The sequence below is a fragment of the Pyxicephalus adspersus genome, chromosome 8, assembly GCF_032062135.1.
Source record: "Pyxicephalus adspersus chromosome 8, UCB_Pads_2.0, whole genome shotgun sequence".
Classification (NCBI taxonomy): Eukaryota; Metazoa; Chordata; class Amphibia; order Anura; family Pyxicephalidae; genus Pyxicephalus; species Pyxicephalus adspersus.
The window spans coordinates 55,157,081-55,183,773 of record NC_092865.1 but is presented as its reverse complement, the minus strand read 5'-3'; the positions used below and the strand labels follow the sequence as shown (position 1 = coordinate 55,183,773).

The window sequence follows — 26,693 nt, the reverse complement described above, 5'->3', positions numbered from 1 at the left end:
GGAACAAGTTAAGAGATCAAAATTAACAATGAGAAAAGTTCAAGACCAAGATTTTTGTGTGTGTTTTGGGGGGAGAGTTAAATTTGAGTAATATCTGTATTATATTTTATTGCTTTTTTTTTATTACTAAAATTGGGCAGAAAGAGGTCAAATTGGGATCTAGATCAATAATGAAATGTCTATGTGTTAGCTAGGCCATTTATGCAATGAACATGTATAAAGCAAAACTATGAAAAACATCCTATTCAATAAGCAATTCCACAAAAATGTCACACCTGGCTAGAGAACTAGAAATTTTTTTAGCTATTTATCCAGGAATCCTAAGTATAGAGGGCAGACCTATCTGGTCAATGAGCAGGATTTCAAAAACATGTAAAAGGCCATGTGTTTTCAACACATGTGAATAACCCCAAGAGCTTAAAAAAACTTTTGTTCACAAACTGTACAATCAAAACCATTTTCTCGTTTTGGCTATTCAAAATCGGTATTGAAAATTAAATAACACACATCCATGACAAATGTGGCTTTGGTTTGTTAGACAATCGGGGTCAATGACATGGTAAAGATGATGAATGGTTCTATAATAGTGACAGCATCATCTCCTTTGTTACATACATTGTGTTTTACACATGAGCCTACTTACAAAGATCTACATTTTTATTCAAATTGGATAAAATACCCAAATCTGATCACTCAGTAACCTGCTTTGTGCCATGGGAACCCAAAGCACTACATTGTGAGTCTCAAGCTAGGAAATCCCCTTTGTCTATACATTTCAGGGCACATTTTTTCAGAAACTGTATAGAGGGAAGTCTTACCAGAGACAAAATGTATTTAGCAATGAAATAACAGATTGCCCATTTAGGATACCAATACATGTGAGATAATAATTCCATCGATTATTATTCCATCGATGATTATTCCTCATTAGACAACCCATTGATGACCAATCTCTAGGGGAGAATTGATTGAGTGTTTCTATTGGATTTTCCAAATCAATCATTGTTTCTATGTCTTTTTTTTTTTTTTGTGAATTGCCCCATTGGTGATCTCCACTAATAGGTAAAAAATCTGTTCTGTAGTATCTCCACCACTCCTAATGCCTCTTGAATATTCCAACACAAGGATCAGATCACCAATCATCAATGGGGGGAATCTGACATGAGGAAGCAAAACCCTGCTACTCCACTATGAGATCAATGAGGACACAGTGTGGAACAAGGCATTGTATTTCCATAATGTGAAAAAGAAGATCAGCTGACTACAGACAATGGTTCAGGTCCTCTTTTAGTACACATAGAAGTTTATCTACAAATTTGTAGTACTTGTGTTGCTTGAGTATACCTTTAAAAATATTTAGCTCTATTGTGTTACAAATGGACATGCAAGACTGAAATTTTAACAGAAGCTTTGGAGCCATATGCAAACAAAAGAAAAAAAATACAACAACTGTTAAATGTTCCTTTCCCTGCTATCTCTGCTAAGGTTAATACCAGCTTTCCACGTTACAAAAAGGCAGGATATAGAAGTATACAGGACGCATTGTCCATGAAAGAGTTCAGAGGAATCTGTGTTGCCAAATTGTGTTCCCCACCCAGTTACTAAACACAGGATACCAGTCCTTCTGTTTACTTCTCACAATTGAATGCACACAAAAAAGGTCTTTGCTGGGCTCTGTTGACAGGTCAGTAGCCAGTGTTAAAATACTGAAATATCCTGATAAAACTTGCAGTTTTGTTCCACTCCCTTCAGCTCCTGTCAAAGGTCTGTTTTTCCTTACTTGGGTTACTCCCTACAGCCTAACATAAACTGTCAGACTGCTGCGGGACAAGCTGCCCTGTTCATCTCTGATAAACTGGGTATGAAGGATTTGTATCCTCTATGTACATCTAAAACTAGTTTAAGGAGTGTTTTTTTAAACGCCAACTGTACGTAACATTTATATTTTAATTGTGTGTTGATAGTAGTGAGCTGAATCTGTCATTTTGCCTTTTTTAGTGGTGGTATAACCCCTTTCCAGAATTCCCATCTATTCAACTGCTTTTGTGAACACCAGCCAAATGATGAATTCACACTTTTTTAATAGACTCTTCAAAATTTATGTAAGGGTAAGCTGTCACTTTGTCCAATTACAACAAAAGTGACAGCATCTGTGAAAAGACACCCTCCCTCAACCCACTACGCAAACACATCCCCCACCACCACTGCTCAATTCTCTGTTGTAACCAGCATTAGAATATCCACAAGTCCACAAGTCATAGGCTAGAGGGCTAAGTCACAATATTCATATCATATGACACCACTCGGACATAGACATTGGATCTAAGTACTGTCAAATAGGAAGAGGTCCCCCATACTCGAATGCACCCCGTATTTTGCATGGGCTAAGGTAGTAGTAGGAGCAGTGTAGGATCACTTGAGAGTTAAGCATTAGTGGGTGAGAGGGTGGTCTTAGACACCTTGTATTGGTAAAGAAAAGGGAAAATCTAGAATTTTAGTTATGGCCTTCAAAGTGCAACTATGTATAGTTCCAGGAGCTGAGCCTCAATTATTTGTCTACTACAGCTTTCCCTGCTCTTTCCATTCCTTGGAAATGCTAGGCCACCACAAAACTGAGACACAGGCAAGGCCAAATCTCCATTATGGGAGCCTGTAGACATGCAACCTTTGGAACATGCAACCTTCGTACACAGTATCACCTTGATTTGATTTTAGAAAATTGAATAAATGACTTGATACAAAATTATTTTTCAACTTTGATAGGAAGATGTTTTGGAAATAGCTTTACAAGAAAAAAAAATCTCCCCTGCTTGTTATAAGCCTATGGTGCTTAATTGTAAATCTGGTCCTGGTATACAGTTTTAGTAAGACCAAGCTTTAATATACTCTACACAATAAATGTTGTCAATGCCTCTTCTGGTGCTAATCTATGATAGAATATCATGCTCACAACTCATCTGAATTTATGTAGTTGTTAATGAGTTCTCTATGTGTTAGTCAAATCTAAGTAAAATAAAAAAGTTACAGTCACAGATACTTTCTTTTATCTTGATGAAGAGAACTTTGTTCATGGCAAGCTTTTGAGAGATCCTCCCTGTTTCTTAGGTCTTAGTAGTATTTGAAATCTTTTTTCAGGTTGAATTTCTTTTCTAAATTATCTCTGATTTAAAAGTTAGTTATGTTACAAAGGTAACCTGTAAAGGTCAGAGAGCTTCAGTGCTGTTGTGCTTTTCCGAGCCTAACAACCAACAATCAGTTAAAGAATGCTGGTTGCCAGGGTCAGAGAAGCATGCAATGGAACTGCTGGGACTGCTGCAGACAATGGTGAACCAAGACACCGAGTTTCAGTAACACAATGGGAAGATGCAGCCAAACACTTTGAAATGTGACAAAGAATACAACAGATGGACCACAGAGCTACAATGTTTGTTGTCTTTATGTATAGAGAAGAGTCTTTCAATATAGTGGGCAAGAGAATTAAAATAGTGTTATGCTTCTTAGCTAGCCACTGGCCAACTAAACAACATAAAAAAAAAATCAAAGCAATGTGTATAAGGAACTTCCAGCCCTGGGATAAAATTAAGGTGGTCACTTGTGCGCATATCTTCCGTAGTTAGGAAAATCATTGCAAGAAAGCAGGGTTCTAAATCTAGACTATGGCTAATATTTATCACACAGTTTATACAAAGCCAAGCCAGTTACAAAATGTGTTTAACCAACCATTCTATAGTATATTATAATAGGAACAATCTACATAGTTTTTTTACCATCATATTGGCTTGATTTTCATCCTTCAAAGCCCACGTCCTTATACAGACAACCACCCTTCCCATATTATCCCACTATCTCAAAGTGGCAACATGTTCAGTAACAAATATACCCTAATCCAAATCTTCTCTACCCATTACAAACATAATTACCTATTTTCATCAACTGCTTGGCAATGTTCTCCAAATGATCAACGAGCCTCCTTGTTGGCCAAAGGTTTTTTTTTTCGTTTCAGTTTAGATTTATTTTGCTTCCTTTCCTTGGCCAATCATGTTTTCACTAATCTTTTTTTACAATCATTTACAATCACGTCAGAAACCTTTTAGCATGCTGGAAGGCTGCTGTAGCCAAAGATATTAGTTGCTTCAAAAATGCTAGTTATTACACGTTTGTTATCTGTACAGTACCCAATTATTGCAAGTGCAGCTATGGGGCTTTGACACAAAAGGCAAAAAGAGCACATAGATTTAATGAATCGAGATGGTCATAGATACCAGAGGGCGGACGGAACGTGCAGAAATGATCCAAACATCTCAGGCATCAGTGTCTGTGGTCAGGGCGCTTACCATTTAGGCCTATGGCAAGTGGTGAGTGGAATCTTAGCCAGTTTCTTTTGCTGGAATCTCACAGACATAGCACGATATACCATTTCTTCCATTCTTACTGCCATGTAATTGTTTTCTGCCCTCAGCTCAATCTACTGCATTTAGTTTTTACTTTCTTTAAAGAGTAAGTCCTGCAACTTTTGCTGGCCAAGCAGTCTTTTAACATGTGATGGCCCAAATAGTGGAATAGGATGGCATGCACATCACACAGGTGGGACATCTGGAATTGCCGTGAGAACTTAGTACTGGAACCTGTGCCAGACTTCTTCATTAGGCATTTCAGTTTGATTCTACCCATTCAGTGCTATCCACCACATAAGATCACACAAAGCAGACTGAATGATGAAAAATTGTGTAGGGCTACAGGAGGTCTGGCTATGACTGCCTGAAAACTGGGGGAAGACTGGGCGACGATGAGCATTACCCAGCCATGAAGTGGGTGGTGGCTTTGATATTCCATAGATTTTCTGTGAGGAACAGTGCCATGGAGATGGTCGGCACTGCATTGCAAGCTTCTAATTTTCAATCAGCAGATGTCAAGGATTTTGAACTTTTTAGAGAAGTTAAAGCTGGAGTTAGGGTAATAACTCACTAGGTTAACAGCTACCTGCATGTTGTCATTTATCTTTGCACTGCTGAAATTGTTTAATAGGATATAGATAAAATAAAGATAACATAACTGTTAAATAGAGGGACACTATTCACCAAAAGGAGGAGCATTTTAAGAAGCAGCTAAAAAAAAGAAAGGAAAGTAAGTGCCACTGTGATTCCATTCTGTTATCAGAAAGGATGGATGCTTCTTACACGTGAAAACATGACACTAGAGGTTATTTTAACATTGAGTCATGTAAAAAGGAAACAGCCTCATAAAGGTTTACTCCCCAGCACTCCAGGGGATAAATGTGCCGCTACTGGGAGGGGCCCTTTCCTGTCTATCTCAGCCAAGCTGAATGTTTGATTTGCCTTTTGCATTGTGCTAAAACTTCCAACAAATTGTAGTTCCAACTATGAATAAGTTCTTCATGTTTCAAGCAATATAAGTCAACACTAATATATCCACTCATACAATCAACTGCATTTTCCAACTTGTTCTATTTCTAAAAGATTACCTTACATTTCCTTCTTCTGTCTGCAAAAATATTCACTGTCACTTGTGAATATGTTTGGTTTTTGCATCAACTGCAGATATGTTTTATTGCTCATGTGTTAACTCTGACCTGCAAAACACGTGACCCTTCATCTCCTCCACTAGCTTCCTAAACTCTACACAGCTTCTCTATGTTACTTAATATGTGCAAACCCAACGATTATTGATACAAAGCATTCCAGGATGGAGCTTCCAGGTTGAAAAATGTCAAAGTCTTCAAAGCCTGTAGGGTCTAAGGCTATTCTAAAGACACACATGTCATTCAGCTTATCTCTCCATTGTAACATTTACAAAAAAAACACATGAACTAGTGGACCTTGCAGTTCCAAGTATGGCCAGTTTGTACAGAAACAGAATCAAAGGAAAGCTAAAATATAAAGAAGTGAATTAGGTATTGGTATTTGTTCCCTGTCTCGTACTAAAAAACTTTAGTACGACCCCTTTAAAGCTTTACCATTAGACATTATTGTAATCACATAAACACCACAGTCCTAGATATAACAGACACACCTAGAAGCTTTGATCCTGACTGGTTCCTTTGCTCTAACGGTGGTTCCACAAAGAAGCACAATAACGTATTAATAACCACTTGGTCTTTTTCTGCAGAGGCCGATTACCAGCACCAGAGACCAATGATTACACTTACAGAGATAATTAGAGGAAAAGAAAAACACAAATCCAGTTTATCCTAATTAAATACTGATTAGCATTGCTCCTTGCTATGGAGGCACACACACATCAATCAAAGACATCTACATGAGACCAAACTGAAGGAATCCAGAGACATGACATGCTAGCTGGATGTGAACTTACAATCTGTTCTGCTAATGATCTTTTATTTCCCTTGGAAAGCAAATGAACATACATACTTTAAAGGCGTATATCTTTAAAGTGATAAAACATCCTCATGGTCATTCAATAACAAGGCAGGACAATCAACAATGATTGGTACTTATAGCCAATTTTAACAAAGTGTAGTCTGAATAATAGAAGGTGATTCTTGATTAGGTGCTATAGGTTAGGGCCCTATTTTTATTCCAAGCTATTATCACCTTATTATCTACATTTGCAACCAGTTACCAAAATGAAAATCCATTATCAAATATCCTTTGGCTGTCCCACCTAAGTAGCCAGCAGTAGTCCAAATGTTTTCTAACGTGCTCTAAAAAAATTACAAACAGACCCAATGTGATTTTTTGTTACAAAGGTTTCCTCTGTTTTACTGTTGCTCTAGCTTTACACATCAGCGTCTAAAGAGTTTCAGTGAAAAAAAATGTTTAAAGCTACCCTACCGCAGTACAAATGTTTTCTAGTAAAGGCATACTTCAGAAAGAGGAGTGTAATTACTCCCCTTTCCCACTGCCTGGGCTGCCGAACGCCACAAAACTCCTGAGAATTTATTCCAGGAGTGTGGATCTCCTGGGTCCATCGCACAATATAACTAAGAGTAATATAAAGCTGAAAAGTAGAATTTTAGCATGTCCGTTGGCATCCCATGCTGCAATTTTATGCCTTTGTGGTCAATAGACAGATCTGTGCCCTGCATTCTGAGAGGTTAAAACATGCCATGTCTGTCTGGTTAATAGATCTATATATCTCAGGCACTAAATTATCATGCCAGGATCACTTTATCACTGATCTATATAAAGCAACTGGTTGACTGGACAGCTACCTTTGATACATGGAAGCAGTAATTCAATCAACTTTGAAGGATTATTTGCAAACTAAAACAAGATGAAAGAAATACTAACATCTATAATATAACATTACCTGAGATCCTAAAGAAGATCTGTGGCCAGGCTATGGACAATTAATTATGTAAATATTTTTTTAACAAACAGTAAAAAAACTTTCACTGATTTTCATAGCTGCAGGTAGTGTGGTGTAATTTTCCAGAAAGCTTCTCAGTTTTGCTTTCATTATCTATCTGCAGGTCAGCAACCCCCTTTCTAGAAGCAGCCAAACAAGCTTTTAACCTCTTATGTAAAAACTGAGCAGGTTCCCAGAAAAAAAGGGAGCAGAGTGCTGAGACCTGACCTGAACAACTTCATTGCTGGTATTGTGAACTTAGAAGATGAATTTCTCCACAATAACTACAGAGGTCAGTGATGGCATGTGGTAAGTCATTTATTGCATGTATATAACTGAATGTCCATAGTTTGGCGCAGTTCTCCCTAAAAAACAATATTATCCAATGAAATATGTCTCATCTAATGATATACTATGTGACACACAGATTAACTACAGTATTTTCCTTTAAGAAAGCCAAAACAAAATGCTAGAACTGCTCTAGTTCTTACTAACAGCTGGTAAACTAGATGGTACCGTGCTGGCTCTAAAGCGTATTTACTCGAGCCCACAACACTTTTCTGAGTAAATTGACTCATCTTAGTCACACATAATATGTGTGCTATGTTATGTTATGCATTAGGTAGGCAATACTGGTAATATGCCTCCACCTCACTCCCAAGGCAATACCAATGAACACCGACATGACTACTTAGGAGTTGGGACAGAAAGTCTAGAAATAGCATATGACACGTGCAACATACTGGAATTTTTAAACACTTGGAGCTTCTGCACTAGATTTCAAGATACAAAATTTAAAGAAGGTAATTCAATTGCTTGGTAAATTACTGCAAAGACTCCCAACCCTATATTACAGGGGCGTGAAAAGAATTCTCAGCCTTGTGTAGAAGTATTGGATGGAAATCACTTTTTAGGCATGGCTACAAACTGAAGACTGGCAACGTAAGAAGCAGGAGGGTGAATGTTAATTGTGTTCGTTATCAGGTTAGTATATTTTTTTTCTTTTTTGGTAATGACTGGATCACTTTAAATACAATCAGCTGCAAGGGCTAGAATATAAGTGCACCTGTTACTTTGCCCTACATGGGAAAAAACAGGTTTATTTTATGTTCTGCTTGAATGTAGCCAGACAAGTCTACTTTTCTACACCTCTCTCCAAGGATATGAATATTAAAACATACCAAAATCAAGACAATTGCAGGACTGTAATACAACATTATATATTTGACTTGTCCATATTACCCCATTATAGAGTTAGGGAAGGTTGATAAAGGGTCAACAGCAACAGCAATATTAAGGTAGATGGTGAAGAACTTAGTTGTTCACAGACACATCTGTTGAGGTTTCTAACTTTTTTGCAGCTTGGCTACCAAGTCCAATAAATGCTGCCATATTGGAGGCACTGATCCTACTGCAACATGAGTGATCAGATATCAGATTTACAGACCACTGGGACAATCATCACCTTCTACCTATTATGCTATAGCAGAGTGACCCTGTAACATATAAGGAAAAAGTTTTTTGTTGATTTTTTTTTTACCTCTTTCGGCTGTTTTCCTGCATGTTGTTGTTGTAATAGCTGAAGCTGCAGCTGTTCCTGTTGTTTCTTGTAAAACTCCTGAAGCTGCTGCTGTGAGAAAGAGGTATAATAGTGTCAGTTACGGTATATAAAGTGACAGTCGTGGAACTTATTTTTCTGTGTGTGCGTGTGTACGTGTGAGACACAAACAGTTATTTGAAACATCACATTCTTTTATCTGCGATGCTCTGACCTTTCCTTAGAAATCTGACAATAAATTCAGTCTGCTCAGAAGATTCTTGGCGATGCAGTTCGAAAAGTAATTTCCAAAATGTACTGATAGAAAACATGCCTTGTGGTTTTTTTTTTGCTCCTTCTGAGCAGCCTAATTAAAAGAAGGCAAGGGATGACCTTTGTTTGTTACAACAAAGACGCTGTGCCCTTGTGGAGCAGCATGGTAAATCTAGCTTGTAAAACACATGCATCCATTTACAATGATGGCCTTCAAGTCCATTTATTTCTGGCTACTGTAGGGATCCTAATCCCCTCAATTCCATTAAAGAACAGAGGGTGGATCAGAAATGACAACGGATGATCCAGAAAAAGGGCATATCTAATATATATATATGAATTTTATCCTATTGGAACATATGAATTTATTCTATTCAAAGAAACAGACTTCTGATAGTACAATACTTTGAACATAAAAGTCCTGATGTATCCTACCTAGAAATGTAAGAGAGGAAGTAACTCTAGCTCATCCTCTTGCTGGATTAAACTGAACCTCTTCTTAGATTGTAAGCTCTACTGGGCAGGGTCCTCTCCTCGTCCTGTGTAACTATCTGTAGCTGTCTGTCATTTACAACCCCTATTTAATATACAGCTCTGCCTAATAAGTTGGTGCTATATAAATACTGTTTATTAATCATAATATTAATAATGATAATAATATGATGTTGTGGCTTTCAACTAATAGCTTGGGATGGGTATAGGTACCCATCTATATTTTAAATGGGTTAAATAAAACAAGATTCTCAGGATCATTAACTTTACTCACAGCTCAGGTACACCCAACAACCCAAAATTCTACGCAAGTTTCCCCAGCTGTCCACAGTGATATGCCTTTGCATTTTAGGATTCTGAGCAAGTGCATTCGCTTTAAGTTTGAGCAAAGTTAGGAATGTCAAGGAGCATGTCCCCAGGTGTTACAAAACTCAATGATTTCAAGTTTCACTATGTACAGCAACAGAAAAATTCTATGTGCAGCGTTGAAGGATTCATTATAAACTACTATGGTCAAAGTGGTTGCCTCTTCTCTAAAGTGCATGGACAGAGCTGGATATCCAGAAGGCTACTAAGACAGGAGCCAGAGACTTGCACCTTGGTGCTAGTAATGTTGTTTCCTTGCATGTCAACCTCTGACAATATGGAACACATATTCCAGTCTAAAAGGCTAAGGGAGTGAGGGGTAAAAGGCTAGAACAAAACTGGCTATAGAAAATTAGGACAAACCTCTAAACCCAGGAAGTCATGGCATCTACAAAAATGACAGCTGGTGTCTAACTTTTTAAAACCTTTTCTTCCACTGTTAATTAAAGTGGCAATAATCTTGGTTCTTTGACGCTACTTGTTGGTTTCCTTGTTTGAACTGTTGTTGAATTTTACATCATCACAAAGGGCCTGTAGCAGAAAGAGAACTTCTCAGAGTGGTGCAGACACATCTGTCCAATCACCACAATGTACTCTAATCCGGCAGTTAACCCTCCCACCTTCATTCAATGCTGTGCAAGCAAAATCCACACAGCTATAGACAATTGATTTCAAACCTTCACCAAAGGTACATCTGCAGCATTCAATTAAAAAGAATGACCAGATGGCCATATTTTTATACTATACAAATTTATTGGTAAATGTTATCCTGAACGGCCTTCTTCTATAAAGCTTTTTTCCCCGTTTCCTACTGGTGGCACATCTGTGACACATTACTCATTTATATTTACACCCTTTTTCTGGTTGTCCTAAGTAATACGATCTACTCATATGACCCCGACCCAGGGAGGACAATAGTCTAAAAAAAAAAAGAAAATAGAAAAAAACTCAACTTTGCTGCTACTGCAAGAATCCCCATGTATGAAAATATAAAATAGATCCAGAAAAAAAATTAAAATTGTGTTTAATGAAAGTGAAAAATAGATCCTTGTTTTACGTATATATGTAAAAGGCCATAGCTAAGAGCTATGGTATATATTTAACAAAATGTGGAGCTTCAATGTATTTTTGGGGCACAAATTTTACTTTGAAACAATAACCAAGCATATGTTCTGCTTCCACATGGTCGGAAAACTTTACCTGCTGGAGCATGAGGGCTTGTTGTTGCTGAAGTAAGACCTGTAGCTGTTGGGGCGTTAACACTTGCTGCTGGAGAATTTGTTGCATTTGTTGAGGAGTGATTACTTGGGGTGTCATCATAGCCACTGAGACTGGAACCTGAAAGAAAGACAAAAACAATTGCTTGAAGACTCCTCTATAACCCATAGCAAGTCCCCGCTAAAGCAGACAGGACGTCATGCAAATTCCATCTCACATCTCACCACAGCGACCTACAACTGCTACCTAAAAAAAAAAAGCATACATCACATTGTCTGCACAGCCGCCGTGTGCTCCCTCCTCAGCTCAACCAAACGTACAGATGTTTTCAATTCCTCCATATTATGTGAGATACCATTAAAGCATTTTTTTCCGTGACATTTCGGTGACAAACAGCGACGGCGATGAACTAGATAGCATTTCATATTTGCAACTGTTAACACATTCTCAGCCCTGTGCGCACGGTTCTGTTTAAGGAACCTATACAGCTTATTTGAAAGGGATGATGTCTTCGTCAGATAAAAACACTGACATTAAAATGACAGGCTGTCTCGGACAAGGTTACACAAATTGTATTGCAGCGGCTAGTTAATGACAATGCCACCAATCCTGCGAGCTTCCAAGAATGTAATTTACCTATTCAAAATAATCACCGCACTTGTGCTTAATTTGCAAGTGCACGCAAGACATTTTTTTTAAGACCTAAAAAAATATTAGCTTTTGATAAGAACAAATAGTAACCGTACACGATGTTGTGTTTTAAATAATGTATTTGCAATTCCTTGTCATGTGCATTGCTGCCAATATGGGGTGCAGCGTAATAAATAACTAGTTAAGCCACATTCATTACAATGGCATGTTAAACACTTCAATTTTAGTGCTGTGTTAACTTAAAATAAAAATCAATATCATCATCAAAAGATAAGAAATGATAGTGGATGAAAAGAAATAGATCTAAAAAGCAGAAAAGATCCATTTGTGGAAAATATCGACAACGAGCAACGAGCTCTAGGGAATATTATAAGTCTAAATTTTTTTTTTTGGGGGGGGGGGGATCTAAAATCTAACCGGGGACCTAAAATAGGAAAAAAGCATCAGAGAAAGATATCTGTATATAATATGGAATAGAAAAAGGTGTAATTAATAGTCTTATATATCCGAGACAGTGAAATAAAACACCATTTATATCTTAGGTAGCCACCAAGCTAGAGCGACGCGACGATTTATTTTACTAGACGGAGGATTGGTGTACATACACTGTATACCACTATTCTGTTGATAATATATAGATATACGGCAATATTTTTAGGAAATTAAATAGTTCCCAATTTAGGAAACCATAAATAGAGACATGAATCCAATGGTATCATTTAAAACTAAATAAAAAGGGGGTGAAAAAAGAAATCACATAAAACGCTTTCCAATAAGCTGTAAGCAAAAGCCAGCGATGCTGCATTAATTTTATGTAACATAATGCCTTAATATGCAGTTTATCTTGCCTTTTTTCACTCACATTCTTCCGTCATTTGCATAGTGAGCTCTCTCCTAATTTCACAGTCATTATGCACTGATGTCCTTATTTCTCAGCATCACTAATTTTGATTAACTTAAAATGGTTCTTGAAGGTCAGATACATAGTAACGACATATTCCTCGCATTGTTGCATAAATCCACTTTTTTTTTTCCCCCTCACCCCCACCGACCCCCCTGCGAGTGTGTGGGTTGCAAAAGGATTTTCATTTTCCTTGTAATGGAATAGGGTTACGAGTAAGTCACGATGGCACTGCAGCCTAAAATGCCCGCAAAAGGAAAAAAAAAAGGAAAATCTGGACACCCAGCTCCTGCTACCATTGGCCGCGTTTCAATGCAAAGTCCCTGATGTGATGTTACTACACTGAGCAAAGCCGTTTGATTCAAGAGTATCAACCAACTGGCACTGTGGCAAATCCTCCGAGAGCTCCGTCATCAAAAGCAGAGAGGTGTAATCCCATTAATTCGCTCTATTCCGTTCTGCATTGCTTTCAAAATATAACAAGGCATTCAATAAATACACTTTACCGGGCTATATCACTCATCTGGGTTAATGCCGGAATCATTAGATCACAATACAAGTTTACTTTTCCTTGAGGTCTGCTCTGCTTTTTCGTTACTGATTTATTAAACAAACAGCGGAAGTCTACCTTTGCATGTAGGGCAGAGATTTTTATTTTTAATTTACCCCATAAAATATGGATTGTGTTCAATACAAATACACGGCGTACAGCTAGTAAAACAGCAAATCAGTACACTGGAAAAAACAGGAATAGTGCCACTGATCCACAACATATTAATACGTAGGCTTTCCGGTGCAAAGATGGCTGCAAATCAAGACAACAAAAATGGACTTGGCTCTTTAATTTTCAGTGTCACCGCACTGCTATTTGTGGCTCTGATGACTGCAATCTGCTGCTCCATGGACTAGGTTGTCTATAAAGATCTACTAGCCTAGGCATAAATGATGAATGTCCATACATTGCGAAGACTTATGGAAGCTACCAAGCTCCCTGGTCTACACCAAAATCAGGGCTGTGAAAACTTTCACAAAAAAGCTGAACAACTTCAACTTGAGCCCCATAGAATTCGTAAATGGCACATGAGAAAGTCAGCTTTCATCCACAACTTCAATCCAAAGAGATCCAAAGGACTAGATGCAAAATAAAGCAACTGACTGCTCTACACAGTTGTGAAAATACTGCACATCGTCATTGTTTATTTCAAATTCAGTGATTATGCCTCATAATTTCAAATCATAAGATATCTGTAGACTAGGGGGATGTTGGTGGGAAACATGCACCTGTTCCCAATTCCATACAGACCCATTACAGTCACTAGAATGACTTGTCCGATAGACCAGAGGAATACATAAGCATTTTACCGCTTGCTCTTAATAGGCAGCATCAGCTAAATTGCTCAGATTTGCCAATAAACCGAAAAATCTCTGCAGAAGAACAATCTCTTCTAATAATTGCACCCATTTACACCACTAAAAGTACCTGTAAAGAGGTGCCAGTGAACAGCAGGCCAAGGTCAACAGCCAAGCCAAAGTCTACAGCCTTGCCAACAAGTGCAAACAAACACCAAATACATGACCCAAAATACACAATTATATTGCAATTTATGACTGTATACAGTTCTTAATTTTATGAATCTGTACAATTGTACCCTGTTGTGTAATTGTATACTATGTACAGCTAACTAAACAGCTCCTAATATACAAGATGGACCTGTTTTTTTAAGTTTGAATATCCCAAGAAACAGGGGCAAATTCATTAATCTATATTGGGAATTTTCACTGTTCCAACAGCTCAAAGCATGTAGCTGATATTGAGTTGCCCTATACATGTTCAACAACAGGAGAGAAAAGAACATTTTATTAAAATACAAGAGATCCTGCCATGAGGGTCCTTCTACAGCATTCTGCTCCTTCCAATTGTGGTCCTGTGACAAATATTTTAAAGGACAATTGTTACATAATGCTTTAAGGGTAACATTGGGACCCCAAGTGTGGAGAAGTTGGACATATTGCTACAATATAAGGAGGAATCCCTATCGGCAAAACCAAAGTCCTAAGCATGTGTGGGTATAAAAATGACCTGTGTGTTGCCTCAGCACTTACAACAGTAATACGAAAAGGATCTAAGAAGCCTCACCAAACTTTCTTCACGCCGTTACTCCTTAGCGTTGAAACAGACTCAAAGGCCAAGCCGCCTCAGCGCTAGGAAATAATAGGCCACACTTTATTACCCATTACTACCGAGGTCATTAGCGGCAAGAGTGATTGTCCTGGTCTTAACCTATTGATCACTGTAACTACCATCATTTAATTCTGAGCCGAGCATCTCTACAGCAGCTAAGAGCACACTAGAGAGAGTGGTTTATTGTAGAGAAATACAGCCAAGCACTGAAAATTACACTTTGATTCATAAAATCTACTCAGTGGTTTAAATCAATAGTATTTAAAACAGTCACGCCAACTTCTTAAGTACATCCCTCTCATATTTACGACTCCCATTCTGAATGTACTCATTCAAAACTAAAACTTTATTTTAAAAACCGTCTTGAATCCTCTGCAGACCCCTCCGCGCAAAGCAAAGACTTTGAGGGAAGAAAAAAAGGAAGTTTTTTTTTCCCCTGTTTCATCTCAATTCACAGCTGCTCGGTGCAAGACATCAGCAGCTGCCTGTTCACAATCTCTGTCTTGCTCGACAATGAAATGCACGGCAAATTTAGATTGCAGAATCTGCAAGTGGTTAGGCGCATTAAAATATCGCATAACTGGGAAATAATCTGTGCAGATAGTTGTTTCTGAAGGAATCGCATCATTTCTTTCCAAAGGTTGTCTTTGCAGGATCTACAATGGGTGGTGAAGAGTCAATTGCTTGGACACCAAGTGTAGAAACTTCGGGACAAAAACTTAACTTGGTGATTAAAACAAAGCGCAAGGATCTGACCTTAAATTGCCTCATTAATAAAAATGACTTTTGATACAAAATTTTAAAAATGACATTGATAATGAAAAAAAGATTTACTCTAATAAACAGGTACAACTATATTATTATTAACATCAAGCATTTTTTTTTGTACTCAGCTACACAGCTATATGCCTATTCTTGGCCTATTCTTGGCCTATTCTTGGCCTATTCTTGGAGACCCCCCCCCCCCCCCACCTCGGAACAAGAAAGCTAAATTATGCAAAATACCTTTGCAACAGCATCTTGGCCCTCCCCCATTCCCCACTTTTTTGTTGGCCCGTTATCATGATGGGAAGCCTCACTGACCAATGATGATATGTTGTAGGCTGATATGTGCAAACTGATGCAACCTTTGGTTTTCAGGGCAATTTAAATTACATCTAAAAGGCATTGATAATTTTCTTCTCTTTGTGTTAAATAAAACATTTTTTGTATATAATTGAATTCTTTTTACATAACTACAATACACATGATCAAATGTGATGGCATCACTGTATGAGCAAAAATCACTGCAGAATACAGTATAAAACTGCAGTCACATGACTTAAGGATTATTATTATTATTATTATTATTATTATTATTATTAATAAAAACTATTCATATAGCACCAACATATTACTCAGCGCTGTACATTAAATAGAGGTTGCAAATGACAAACACACACAGACAGTGACACAGGAGGAAGAGAAGACCCTGCCCAGAAGAGCTTACAATCTAAACCTAGAGCCCAATGGTAAAGAATAATATTGCTGCCCATGCCGCTAGTACACACAAAAAGCAAAACAGTCTAATATTTAAATTAGCAACATAATTTATTCTTTAGATTCCTTGGAATCCCATAACTAAGAAACTTCCTATAAAAGCAATCAACAAATCTTTAATCTACTTATCTGCTCACCAAGCGTAAAATGTACAGCCAAAGGGATTGCTTGTATGACAAGTCGCTGACGTTTTGAGCATCATGCAAATGAGATTTTTCCAAAAGAAGAAGGAAATATCTGCTTTTCTAATGGCTTGACTGCTTGTGAATGTCTGGACATGAGGAATACCTGACATAGATGCCTTTATTAGATGAAATGGTATACTTAGTAGAGGTATGAGTGAATGGTTGGGGAAAAAATCAGCATTTAGGTGGTTCTCAAAAAAGCTAAAATCTGATTGGCTGCTAAACCATGGCTCTTTGTCAATGGTCACAACATGGGCCCATAGCAACATCTATTTCGAGACTTCTACACAGATATTCAACACGTTTAAAGTACTAAGAAGAGGTAAGCATAAGTGGAACAGCATGAAGCTAACCTTTTTGACTGCCAATACGTGTTGAAATATAGCAATGTATTTACAAACAAACGTTTGTAGAAGTATGGCCTTGGAATACTTAAACTGGGCAATTTGCAGGTAATTCGACCTATTGGAACCTTTTTATATTTGAGGCAATGTGTCTCTGGCAAATGTGCCGGGTGGCAAACCTCTTCCAATGACCAAAAAGTATTAAGACAAATTTTAGACCAGGGATCTAATTTTTTTTAGGGAACACTTTCTTAGGATATCCTTTATTTTAAATATTAGAGGAGAGTAGGAGCCTTTATTCCAACCTTTCTCCTTTGCTTGGGCTCCCTCCCTTACCTTCCCACAAGGAAAGATTCATTAATGTAAATTATAAAACTGCCTGCGAGTCATTCAACTCCTTCCCACAAAGCCCTTTTTATGTAAATAAAAATTGTTCTCATTTACAGAAACAGGATTTGATATTATGTGGGAGGCGGCGATGATAAGGTTGGGCTGAGATAGAATCATGTTATTTGTCGTTCGTGCAGTTCACAGGGGGTGACTGACGCCCCTGATCTTATCTCTCAATTCGTATTCAATACTAGCTCCCTGCTTACCTGCCAGGTTAATTGCCTCGGAAACAATAAATACCAATTTCAGCATTCAAAAAATAAGCAAGCTCAGAATAATTAAACCTTGTTAACACCCCGCAGCCTTGTACTCCAAGACAACAATTATTTTTATTATTTTTTTTCTTTTTAATTAATTTTCAGGCCATCTGAACCATTTAAGTAACGATGAAACAAGAAATGAATCAAGAAATAAAGCAGTCCATTAGATATTAATATAATTATCGCCTAGAAAAGAGACAAAATGTGATGCGGCGCTCTACAATTGACCATGTGTCTCATAAGAATGCAGACAAATTTAAATACATGAAAAGAAAGATAGAAAAAGACAGAGGAAAAGTCAGGAAATATAGAGGAAATATAGACCGTCAACAAAAATCTAAATCTGGGGACTCTAAAATTACTATCTAAACAAGAGAGCTGTATGCTCATTCTGGTTAATTACGAAAAAATGTACATATAGAGCTAAAAAAAATAATAAATGCCCCCCAAGTCCTGCAGAGATTTGGCTGGAAACAGCATTACCCCCCCCCCCCCCTTTGTTTTTGTTTGCCATAGTGAAAATGTGCAATGTCATTTGCAGGTCTAATAAATGGGTTCTTGACCTCTTCTCCTTTTGCTCTTTTAAGTTGTGCAGAGTAAGAGGGGCAATTTATCAAAGCCAAGTACATTGACCCAGACTTTTTTCAAGTCTCCAAGAGGAAAGAGAAGGAAAAAAAATACTTTTGTAGTTAAAATGAAATTACCCATACATTTCCTCAAGGCCTACTGTAAGGTTTCAATATCCCAAACTTTGCAAGTCTAAGAGACTTTGTGTTTGCTTAAGATGGGCGGCTGTTCTCACCTCCTTCAAACACCTCCATCTATATATCACAGGAGAGCACCAGAGTGCAAATTACATTCTAATGGGGAAACATCAGTGGTTCCTCTGACAATGTTGCCATTCACTGATTTACTCCTAATAAAGACACTTCAACCAGCAAGCTTCCTTGGTGTTAAGGGTCAAGAAATGTTCAAAAAATATCTAGATGCTTGGATAAGAAAAAAAAAATCCAAGGCCAACAGGGGACTAGGAAGATTTTTTTTTTGCATAAAGTGGGTTGGCAATTAAAATAATTGTACAAAGAATCATCTTCCAGGACGATACAAAAAAAAAGTCATAAATTAAACTGCTGCCACCGTAACAGGTTAGATAAAAATCTAAATTTAATGTATTCTGTCTTGTGTCATCTTGTTTTGTCAAGACATGAAATAGAATAAGAAAATACAAGGCATGGAAAAAAAAAATAAGCCCTTGAGATATCACAAATGACGACCTTTGTGATGTTGTTAGTTTACCCTATTCTAGGCTATTTGCACAACCATGGCTTAGATTTAAAAATTTGATAGACCTCAAAGAACCTCAAGCTCAGTTCACTGCTGAACAGACAAGTCCTATCCTTCACCTAATCAATGTCTGCTTCGTTCTCCTCGATCCTTTAATGAGTGACAGCCACATTTGTTGCTTGATATTCATTGCGCCCATGTTTTCTAGGAGCACATGTCGCGAACTGGGGGGGAATCAAACGCATGAGCGGTCACTGTGCATTACAAAAGGTTAAAGTGGGTTGGCTAAAGATGACAAGACTTCAGCTTCAGTTTCGAGGTAATGTCTGTATTATCCCTCCTGTTAGAAAAATAATAATGAAGGCAGAAGGAAAATGAAAAAAAAAAAAAAAAAAAAAAAAAAAAAAAAGATCCTATAAAAAAGTAATTGAAGTCTGCGCTAGGGAAAGAAAACAAGTTTCCAGTAACCCAAGTCTGCACTCCATAAAACAAACAAACTATGTCCCAACCAGCCAAGTCTGGACCAAACAATAACAATTTTAACTGATGGTGTCAGGACTTTCCCACAATCTCGCTGTGCAGGTGTTGTGTGTATTCCCCTCCTCTAAAAGGCTCTATTTATTTTCCCAAACTAGAGGAAAATCAATAACTTTCAATGCATAACAGAACATTTGTTACAGATTAAGACGTATTAATGGAACTAAACTTTAAATAAACACAAGCGAGGAGTGCAAATTGTTTCGTCAGTTGGGATGAGAGATGCAGCCATGTAACCTTTTGTTGCCTGAGGATCTGTAGTTTGCAGGAGCACCTTGGCACGGTTTAAACATATGAAATTATTAATAAACAGGGGCTACAAAACAGGCTGACCTCTATCAAAGCCCATCCAAGAGGAGAGAAGTTTGGGCATGACACAAATAAGGAAACACCATTGTATATGCTAAATTAACTTCCTTATAATGAACTAAATAAATCTGTGGATAGAATGAACTTCAGGTAGTTTTAGAACTGTGCATGTCACTCAATCTCAAGACCGTTATGTCAACTTTTACGTTGAATTGGGCTAAACATTTATGCAGCAGCGACAGACGTTGCACAGGTGACACAAGCGTAATGTGTTACGATAAACCACAAATTTATTGTGTCTACGTTATAATTATTTCAAGGCAAAAAAGGAAAAAAAAATTCAGCCAAGCCTCGGGAATAGAACGATGCATTCTTAATAGGTTATATATGCCGTAGCAGACGTCAGTCATCTTGGCGTTAACTTTCCTTATTGGGCTATATGTTCATCTCTTTAACCCATTATTGATTTAAAAATACAGTTCTCTACAACGGATACAGCTGAATCTGGGAACTTTGCATTTGTTTGTTATTATAAGTGCTACACCTATCTGGTGTAAACAAGCAGATCCCAGGCCCTTCCTCTTTCTGCTTAATGTGTTTAAACCAATGATGATATACAGTTGTACCAGCTCGGCTGGATTATGCAACAGTGAGAGGTTTCATGAGTCAGTTTGGGTTTAACCCAATGGGTGCTAAAGAATACTCTCACATAGCTTCCTCCAATCTTCTCAATGGATGAAACAGTTACCTTTATAAAGGCAACATTTCTAAATTTGCTACCCAAATATTTACTTCTTTTTAAATTTAGCTGAACTTAACTGAAGGAACCTGAAGCAGTTTTGTGTTTTTTTTTTTTTGTTTTATTTGACTAAAATTTGCAGCTTGAAAATTGGTCATTTTTATTTGATGGCAAACACATGAAGGGTTCCTCACCCATTATCATCAATTTATCCAACACTGCACCATACATCCGCAGCACAAGAACCATAAGAACCAAATGTGCCATCAATGTGGCTGAAGCTGGTTGGTTTATTTGCTGAAAATAACTACAGTAAAAACTTTCCTTATATCCCAGTTGAGTGATTTTTTTACAATACAATACTATCTTCAAAGGCAACAATGAGCAGTTCATTAGCAGGACTGCTCAATGTGAGGGTGTAGGAAGATGCGTTGCACTCATTCTTTGCAGGTTGTATTTTACTTTTTAAAGGTCTTTGGAATTACCTAGATGAAGGGTAAACCCATACCGTATGCAGCCCCAAAAAAATTAAATTTATGAAACTTGTTGGTATGACAATGATAAGACAAACACATAAAAGAACAAAACTATTAAATATAATGTCTATAAAAAAAATCTAAATAAAATGAAACCCAGGGAGAGGTGGCAAGTCTGGGAATCCTGCCGTTGAGGGCATGGACCAAAAAACTATAAGAAACCCAGAAATAAGTTGATGACTTCTGACAGTTCCTATACATAGACGTATGTAATGGGCACTCCAATCAACTCCTCGGTTTATCCCCTGTTCTACAAGATAAAGACGTTGCTATCGCTGCCTATGTTCTGTGTGTGCCAGCCAAAAAAGCAGCTGCCAATCATTCTGCTACATACAGTTAAAAAATAAATAATAGATACTATACATATTTTATTCATAAAGTGACACCAAGGTTAAATTCAACTGCTTTCTGTTTTTTTTTACCTCTTTAGTAAGGAGGGAAAGAAAAACAAGTGGAAATACTATTGCTTTAAAATGACAATGTTTAAAAATTCCTATCCCTTAGATTCAGAAGGAAATAATATACCCCAATGCTGAGTGTTTTCATTCCATACTCTGGAAAAACAGAAAAGGATCCACGTTTCCATGACTGCAGACACAAGTTCATCAAATGATGTTTTCTTTTCACACTTGTGTTGTTTTTTTGTTGCCTGGACTGAGATTCCTCTAACAGCCCAGCCAAAATCCAACCAATGAAGCAAATCCTCAGCCAGATAGGGCTCAGAGAATTATAAGCCACCCTTTTGATCAGAGGACCGCTTTATTGAATCTTACCCTGGTAATTATAATACAAAAAGGTTTTAATACGATCTCTGCCATTAGTACGGTGTGGGGCTGTTGAAGAAAACTAGAGTGCAAGCTCCCCTGGGTCAGAACGATTAAAAAAAAAAGGACAGTGATGGTACCGTTCATTGTGCACGATCGCTGACATATGTTGCATGAGCATAAAATTTAAATACGAAAAAACACATTTAATTAAATTTCACTTTTCCCGATTCTCATTTTTACAATAAAAAAGCAGTCACAATTTTTAACAGAATATATAAAAAACATTCTCAATAATTCAAAAGTAGAGAAAGGCACCACATTTTTTCTGCATGCAGTTTTGGTAAAGGACTATTCTCACTACTGTGCAAAAAGCAGAAACGATACAAAAAAGTTACACTATCATAAATGTATCACTTCAAGCAGAAAAAAGCTAAGTGTAAGAAAATACATCAAGGGTTGTTATTTTTTAAGAAAATGGGGCATTTTGTACTATAGCAACTTTGTTTTTTTTGATGCCCTAAGAAAGCATAAAAAAAAGGATTTATAAAATGTAAATGTCACAGAGAAACCGGTCTTAAGTGGCAGTTCTTGAACTTTACAATACCTCTCAATATTAAAGTGATCTATGTTTCTGTGGTCTCAGCAAGTTCAGAGTAAAAGCCTTTGTAGATTAGATCATCAGGGGGAGGCCAAAACCAACCTCAGATCTTGACACTTTGGAAAGCAAGAAAAAAAAACTCATATGTAAAAAAAAAAGAAAAAAATTCACCAAGCTAATCCGGCTTTTAAAAGAAGACGAAAGGGCTGGTCGCAGCTATAAAGGAACCCCCTATAGGTACTTGTTTAGTATAAAAAATTAATACTTTGCATCTAGGGGCCTACCTGAGACTCCGTTGTGTGTGGGTGCTCCGCGTGCTCCAATTTCCTATGGCTATTGGTAAATGACAGGTAGCTGGCATTCTGCAGTTTGACAGGCCGCTACACAAATAACTGGCTTGCCTGCGAGGCCTAATGCTTCACTAATGAACGATAAATCAAGTTTGATTACAAAGTGTCAGGCCAATCGGTTCCCCGTTTAAGGTTCCCTGGCTGCTGAGGCTGGCACTGCTCTCATATCTCTTTCATGATGCCAGGATGCAAAATTTAGCAAAAAGATTTACAAAAATCATATTTACATCTAATAAAAATATAACAATTCAAAAAATGATTTACACATAAATTTTAAAACAATTCTCTAAAAACAGTTCTGGTTAACTAGATTTTGCTTTACACTTTGCATGAAGTTTCTAGATAAGCAAACAGCAGGAAGTAGATCGCATAACCCTTTGCTTCCCAGAGCATCATCAAGAAAGGAGAGAAAAAAAAGTTGCCTGTGGTTGGTATTTGGAGGGTTAAAGTAGAGTTCCATGACCAGGTCAGGAGAGAACAGCAACAATGACAATGGTTAGCAATGCTGAGTCTCAGATCTAGTGAAAGCTCTCCGCCTGGGACAAGTGTGCACATTGCACAGATTGGGAACACAAAAAACAGAAAAGACCCTCCAATTTCAAACTAAGACACATATGGCATTATATAAACTCTCCGGACACCCTTTGAGATGTCTGGCTACACACAGTCAAACATAAAGGAAGGGGGAAAGAAAAGGAAAAGAGAAAGAAAAAAAACTCCCCAGCCAAGTTTTTTTCAATGACTTCATTGTTAGTTTGGAAGTAGAGAAGTTAACCCCCGAGGCACCGGCAAGCATGTCTACCCCTTGTTAAAGATGCAAGCTGTCAGACTGAGCCACCTGCCGGAGTGGGCAAAAGGCAAATTCCAAAAAAAAAAAAAAAAATGGGTGCAACACTGGTGGTTGAAGGGTGAGGAGCATGAGATGTATGGGCATGAAAAGTCTTTTTCTGCGTTGTGAACTTACCTCCCTGTGCCAGAGAACTCCCTCCCCTTCATCAAATAAAATCCTGCTAGCGCTGGTGGCACGTTGCTGGCCTGACACTCCAAATCACCTCCATTTAGATCTGGTTACTAAAGATTTGACCGACACAATTCAGTACAAGCAGTCAGGCACTTCCTGTACGTCACAAGACACACACCAAAAAAAAAAAAAGTAAAAGGGATTCGACAAGCGGGCTGGACAGCTCAATATGAGAGTGAAAACGAGTATCTAACATCAAGTATGTTGAGAAAGAAAAAACAAGAAACTCCGGAACACTTAATGAGTGAAAGGAACGGGGACCCCTTTCAAATCTATCTATGGATAGACCCGTCACTTGCCACCGGACGTCTTTTGGAGTAACGAGAGCATGCACGTGGAATTAAAAAGTGTGTTGCACACGCCGGGTTTAACAACGTGACAACAGAAGCAGGCGCGGAGATGGATCCCATTACTATTCCTACGACTGATCCCTCTCGAACGTGTGTGTGTTTTGGTTCGGATTCACACGGAGATGAGAAAAGTCAAAAGGGTTCCTAACAAAAAGGGTAAAAAAAAGAGAGCGGAATCTAGGAGAAGCTGGAATGCTCGCTCAGCAGCTCAGGCAAGTTAGTAAACAAAGCTCGCTGGGCGATCGGGCTGGGAAAGCTGCCTCGGAGCCGTGCAACAACAACAAAAAAAAATTAACCTGGCAGATTTCACGCAAGGAAGAGAACACAATTGCAAAATCAATCACATATTGACAAACCTGACAAACTCCATTTAGCTGCCACCGCAAATGAGAAAGCTGGGCCAAGGAGGACTAACAAGCCTTGTTGTGAGAGCTTCTAGTTTCTTCAGGTTGGAGATAGATTGCACGCGCACGGGTGCTCTCAGACTGACAACATGCATAACCATCCTGGCAGCCACGCCTTTCCCCACCAATCACAACCAGACTCTAAACATAATCAGTTCAAACACCCAACACAATGAGGCTTGCTTTTTTTTTTTTTTTTGCACTGACTGCAGGTGAAATAATGCATTTGTCTCTAAAGCAACTAGCTTAATTGCTGTTAAACCTTTGACCTGAGCAGGCTTGTGGCAGCTCTCTGAAAAGGCCATCAAACGGGCACACACTTAGCCTTAATCAAACAAGAGAAGCTTGGAGTAAGGGGAGGTATTTCTTTTTTCTTTTATTTATTAGAGGGTGGGCTACTGGAGATCACAGAAGTTTAGCCTTTACGTTCAAAAGCAAAAAAGGGAAAATGTGCCCCCAAAGGGCAATAACACAAAAATAAAAAAAATAAAAAAAAATACAAAAACATCACAAATACAAAAATACAAAAACAAACAACACAAGCATAATATAAAAATAAACATAAATAATAATAAAAATGTTACCATGAAAGAAGTTTATACGGAACCCACATGGAAGGGGTTAAAGGCAAAGGAGAGGAGCATTTTTTGTCAGCCAAGCAGAGACAAAACAGAGGGTCATGGTTTCTAAAATCCCATGAAGTTGTAAGATTTCCCCCCTCCTTTTCCTTCCCCACCTCCTTGCCTCATCCCTTTCTCTGCCCAAAGCTGAAAGACGTCCCAGAGTGGCAAAGACTTTTGGGATGTCTGAGAGGAAGGAAAGGGATCTGCTTCTTCTGGTGGGGCGCACCTCTCCACAGTTGTTTGTTTGTTACAGTTGCCTGACAAAGGCAGACAAACAAAAACAGCTCGAAACATGTTTCTGCAGTCAACTGCTAACCGGTAACTGCTCCAACCCGTTCTCCCATATGCCTTTGCTGTCAGAGGTTTTTTTTATTGTAAACATAACTACATATTGTTTTTGTCCATCTGCTCTGCTGCTGTTGTCTGTTTGCTTTAACGACTGTTTTTGTCAGATAACCTCCTCCACTGGCGCATTCACGCAGATGCAATATCTCTGTTTTTGCCTTTTTTAATTTTTTTTTTTGCCACCAACAAAATAGGCTTAACTCCTTCCATGCTGGAAAAAAGTCAGAGCGCCTTTCCTGATCCAGCTGATTTTTGCATCAGGGTTGGGTATAGGAGCCGTCAAAATTGAGGTGCTCGATGACTGTTAGGAGAACACGTTTGCTGCCTCATTTTTGAAAATTTAGTAGAGGCTGACTTGTTCCTGAACTCTAAAATTCTGATTTAAAGTATTCTGGCAGAGGGAACAGCATTGTTTTTTTTGTTATCTTTTTTTTTTTTGGTTTACGTTTCCTTTTTGTTTTTTTGGGCAATATATAACAAAAAAAAACTTTCTACATTTTATGTCCATGCACTAAAATGATCAAAAAGTTTAGTTAACCCTAAACTTCTCTTGCTAGAATTTTTCAACGTTGGTAGCTTTTTAAAATACTTGATTAAATTTGATACAAAATATAACCAAACACAATCATGCACAAATTGCAAAGCATGAAAACAACATTAGTAAGAAGTAATATTAAATCATATGTGAACGAATAAAGCAATGCAGGGTCAGTGGCAGAAGACATCCGAAATTCCACACAGTAACAGCTCACCTCTGGCCAAAAATGTTTTTGTTAGCTTTAAATATAGTGGGGGAGGGTTAAGTACTTTGTCTGGTTCCCCAGGGCTGTCTGCAATCCAACTGAGATTTTTCTTTAATTCCTGTTTGGTCACTGGGACAGGAAGTGTGGGACATTTCGCTTCTGTGGACAGCTTAGGCAACAAAAGCACTTTTCTTTAGTAATGCAAAGCAGGGTTAGAACCCCTGTTGGGTCTCCATTGTTTTACAGGTCCCTGTTAGGGAGATTATTCTTACATTCTGTGGTCACAAAAGGAGGAAGTGAAAGAAACAGCAAGAAATCTCAATAGGGGATCTAACCCCCCCTCCTCTCCATTCTATCAAAAAGTTAAAAAATAGTTTTGGCTAGAGTTGTGTTTTAATTGTCTGCATTTATCAGCGTTCA

At 38.0% G+C, this 26,693-nt stretch overlaps 1 protein-coding gene across 11 annotated transcripts in view; it reads right to left on the bottom strand.

Moving 5' to 3' along the window:
• The window catches only part of FOXP1 (forkhead box P1), a 500,704-nt gene that overhangs the window by 76,555 nt on the left and 397,456 nt on the right, over positions 1-26,693 (bottom strand). For 6 of the 11 annotated variants that reach the window (XM_072420741.1, XM_072420743.1, XM_072420744.1 and 3 more), the window contains 2 exons: positions 11,198-11,335; positions 8,870-8,959 (listed from right to left, as the gene is read on the bottom strand). In XM_072420741.1, coding sequence (XP_072276842.1) covers positions 8,870-8,959; positions 11,198-11,335 — 228 coding nt within the window. Of the gene's footprint in view, positions 1-8,869; positions 8,960-11,197; positions 11,336-11,480; positions 12,186-23,751; positions 23,869-24,514; positions 24,664-25,146; positions 25,403-26,693 lie in introns of those variants that run through there. The other 5 variants (XM_072420749.1, XM_072420750.1, XM_072420751.1 and 2 more) reach the window with 5 other exon arrangements.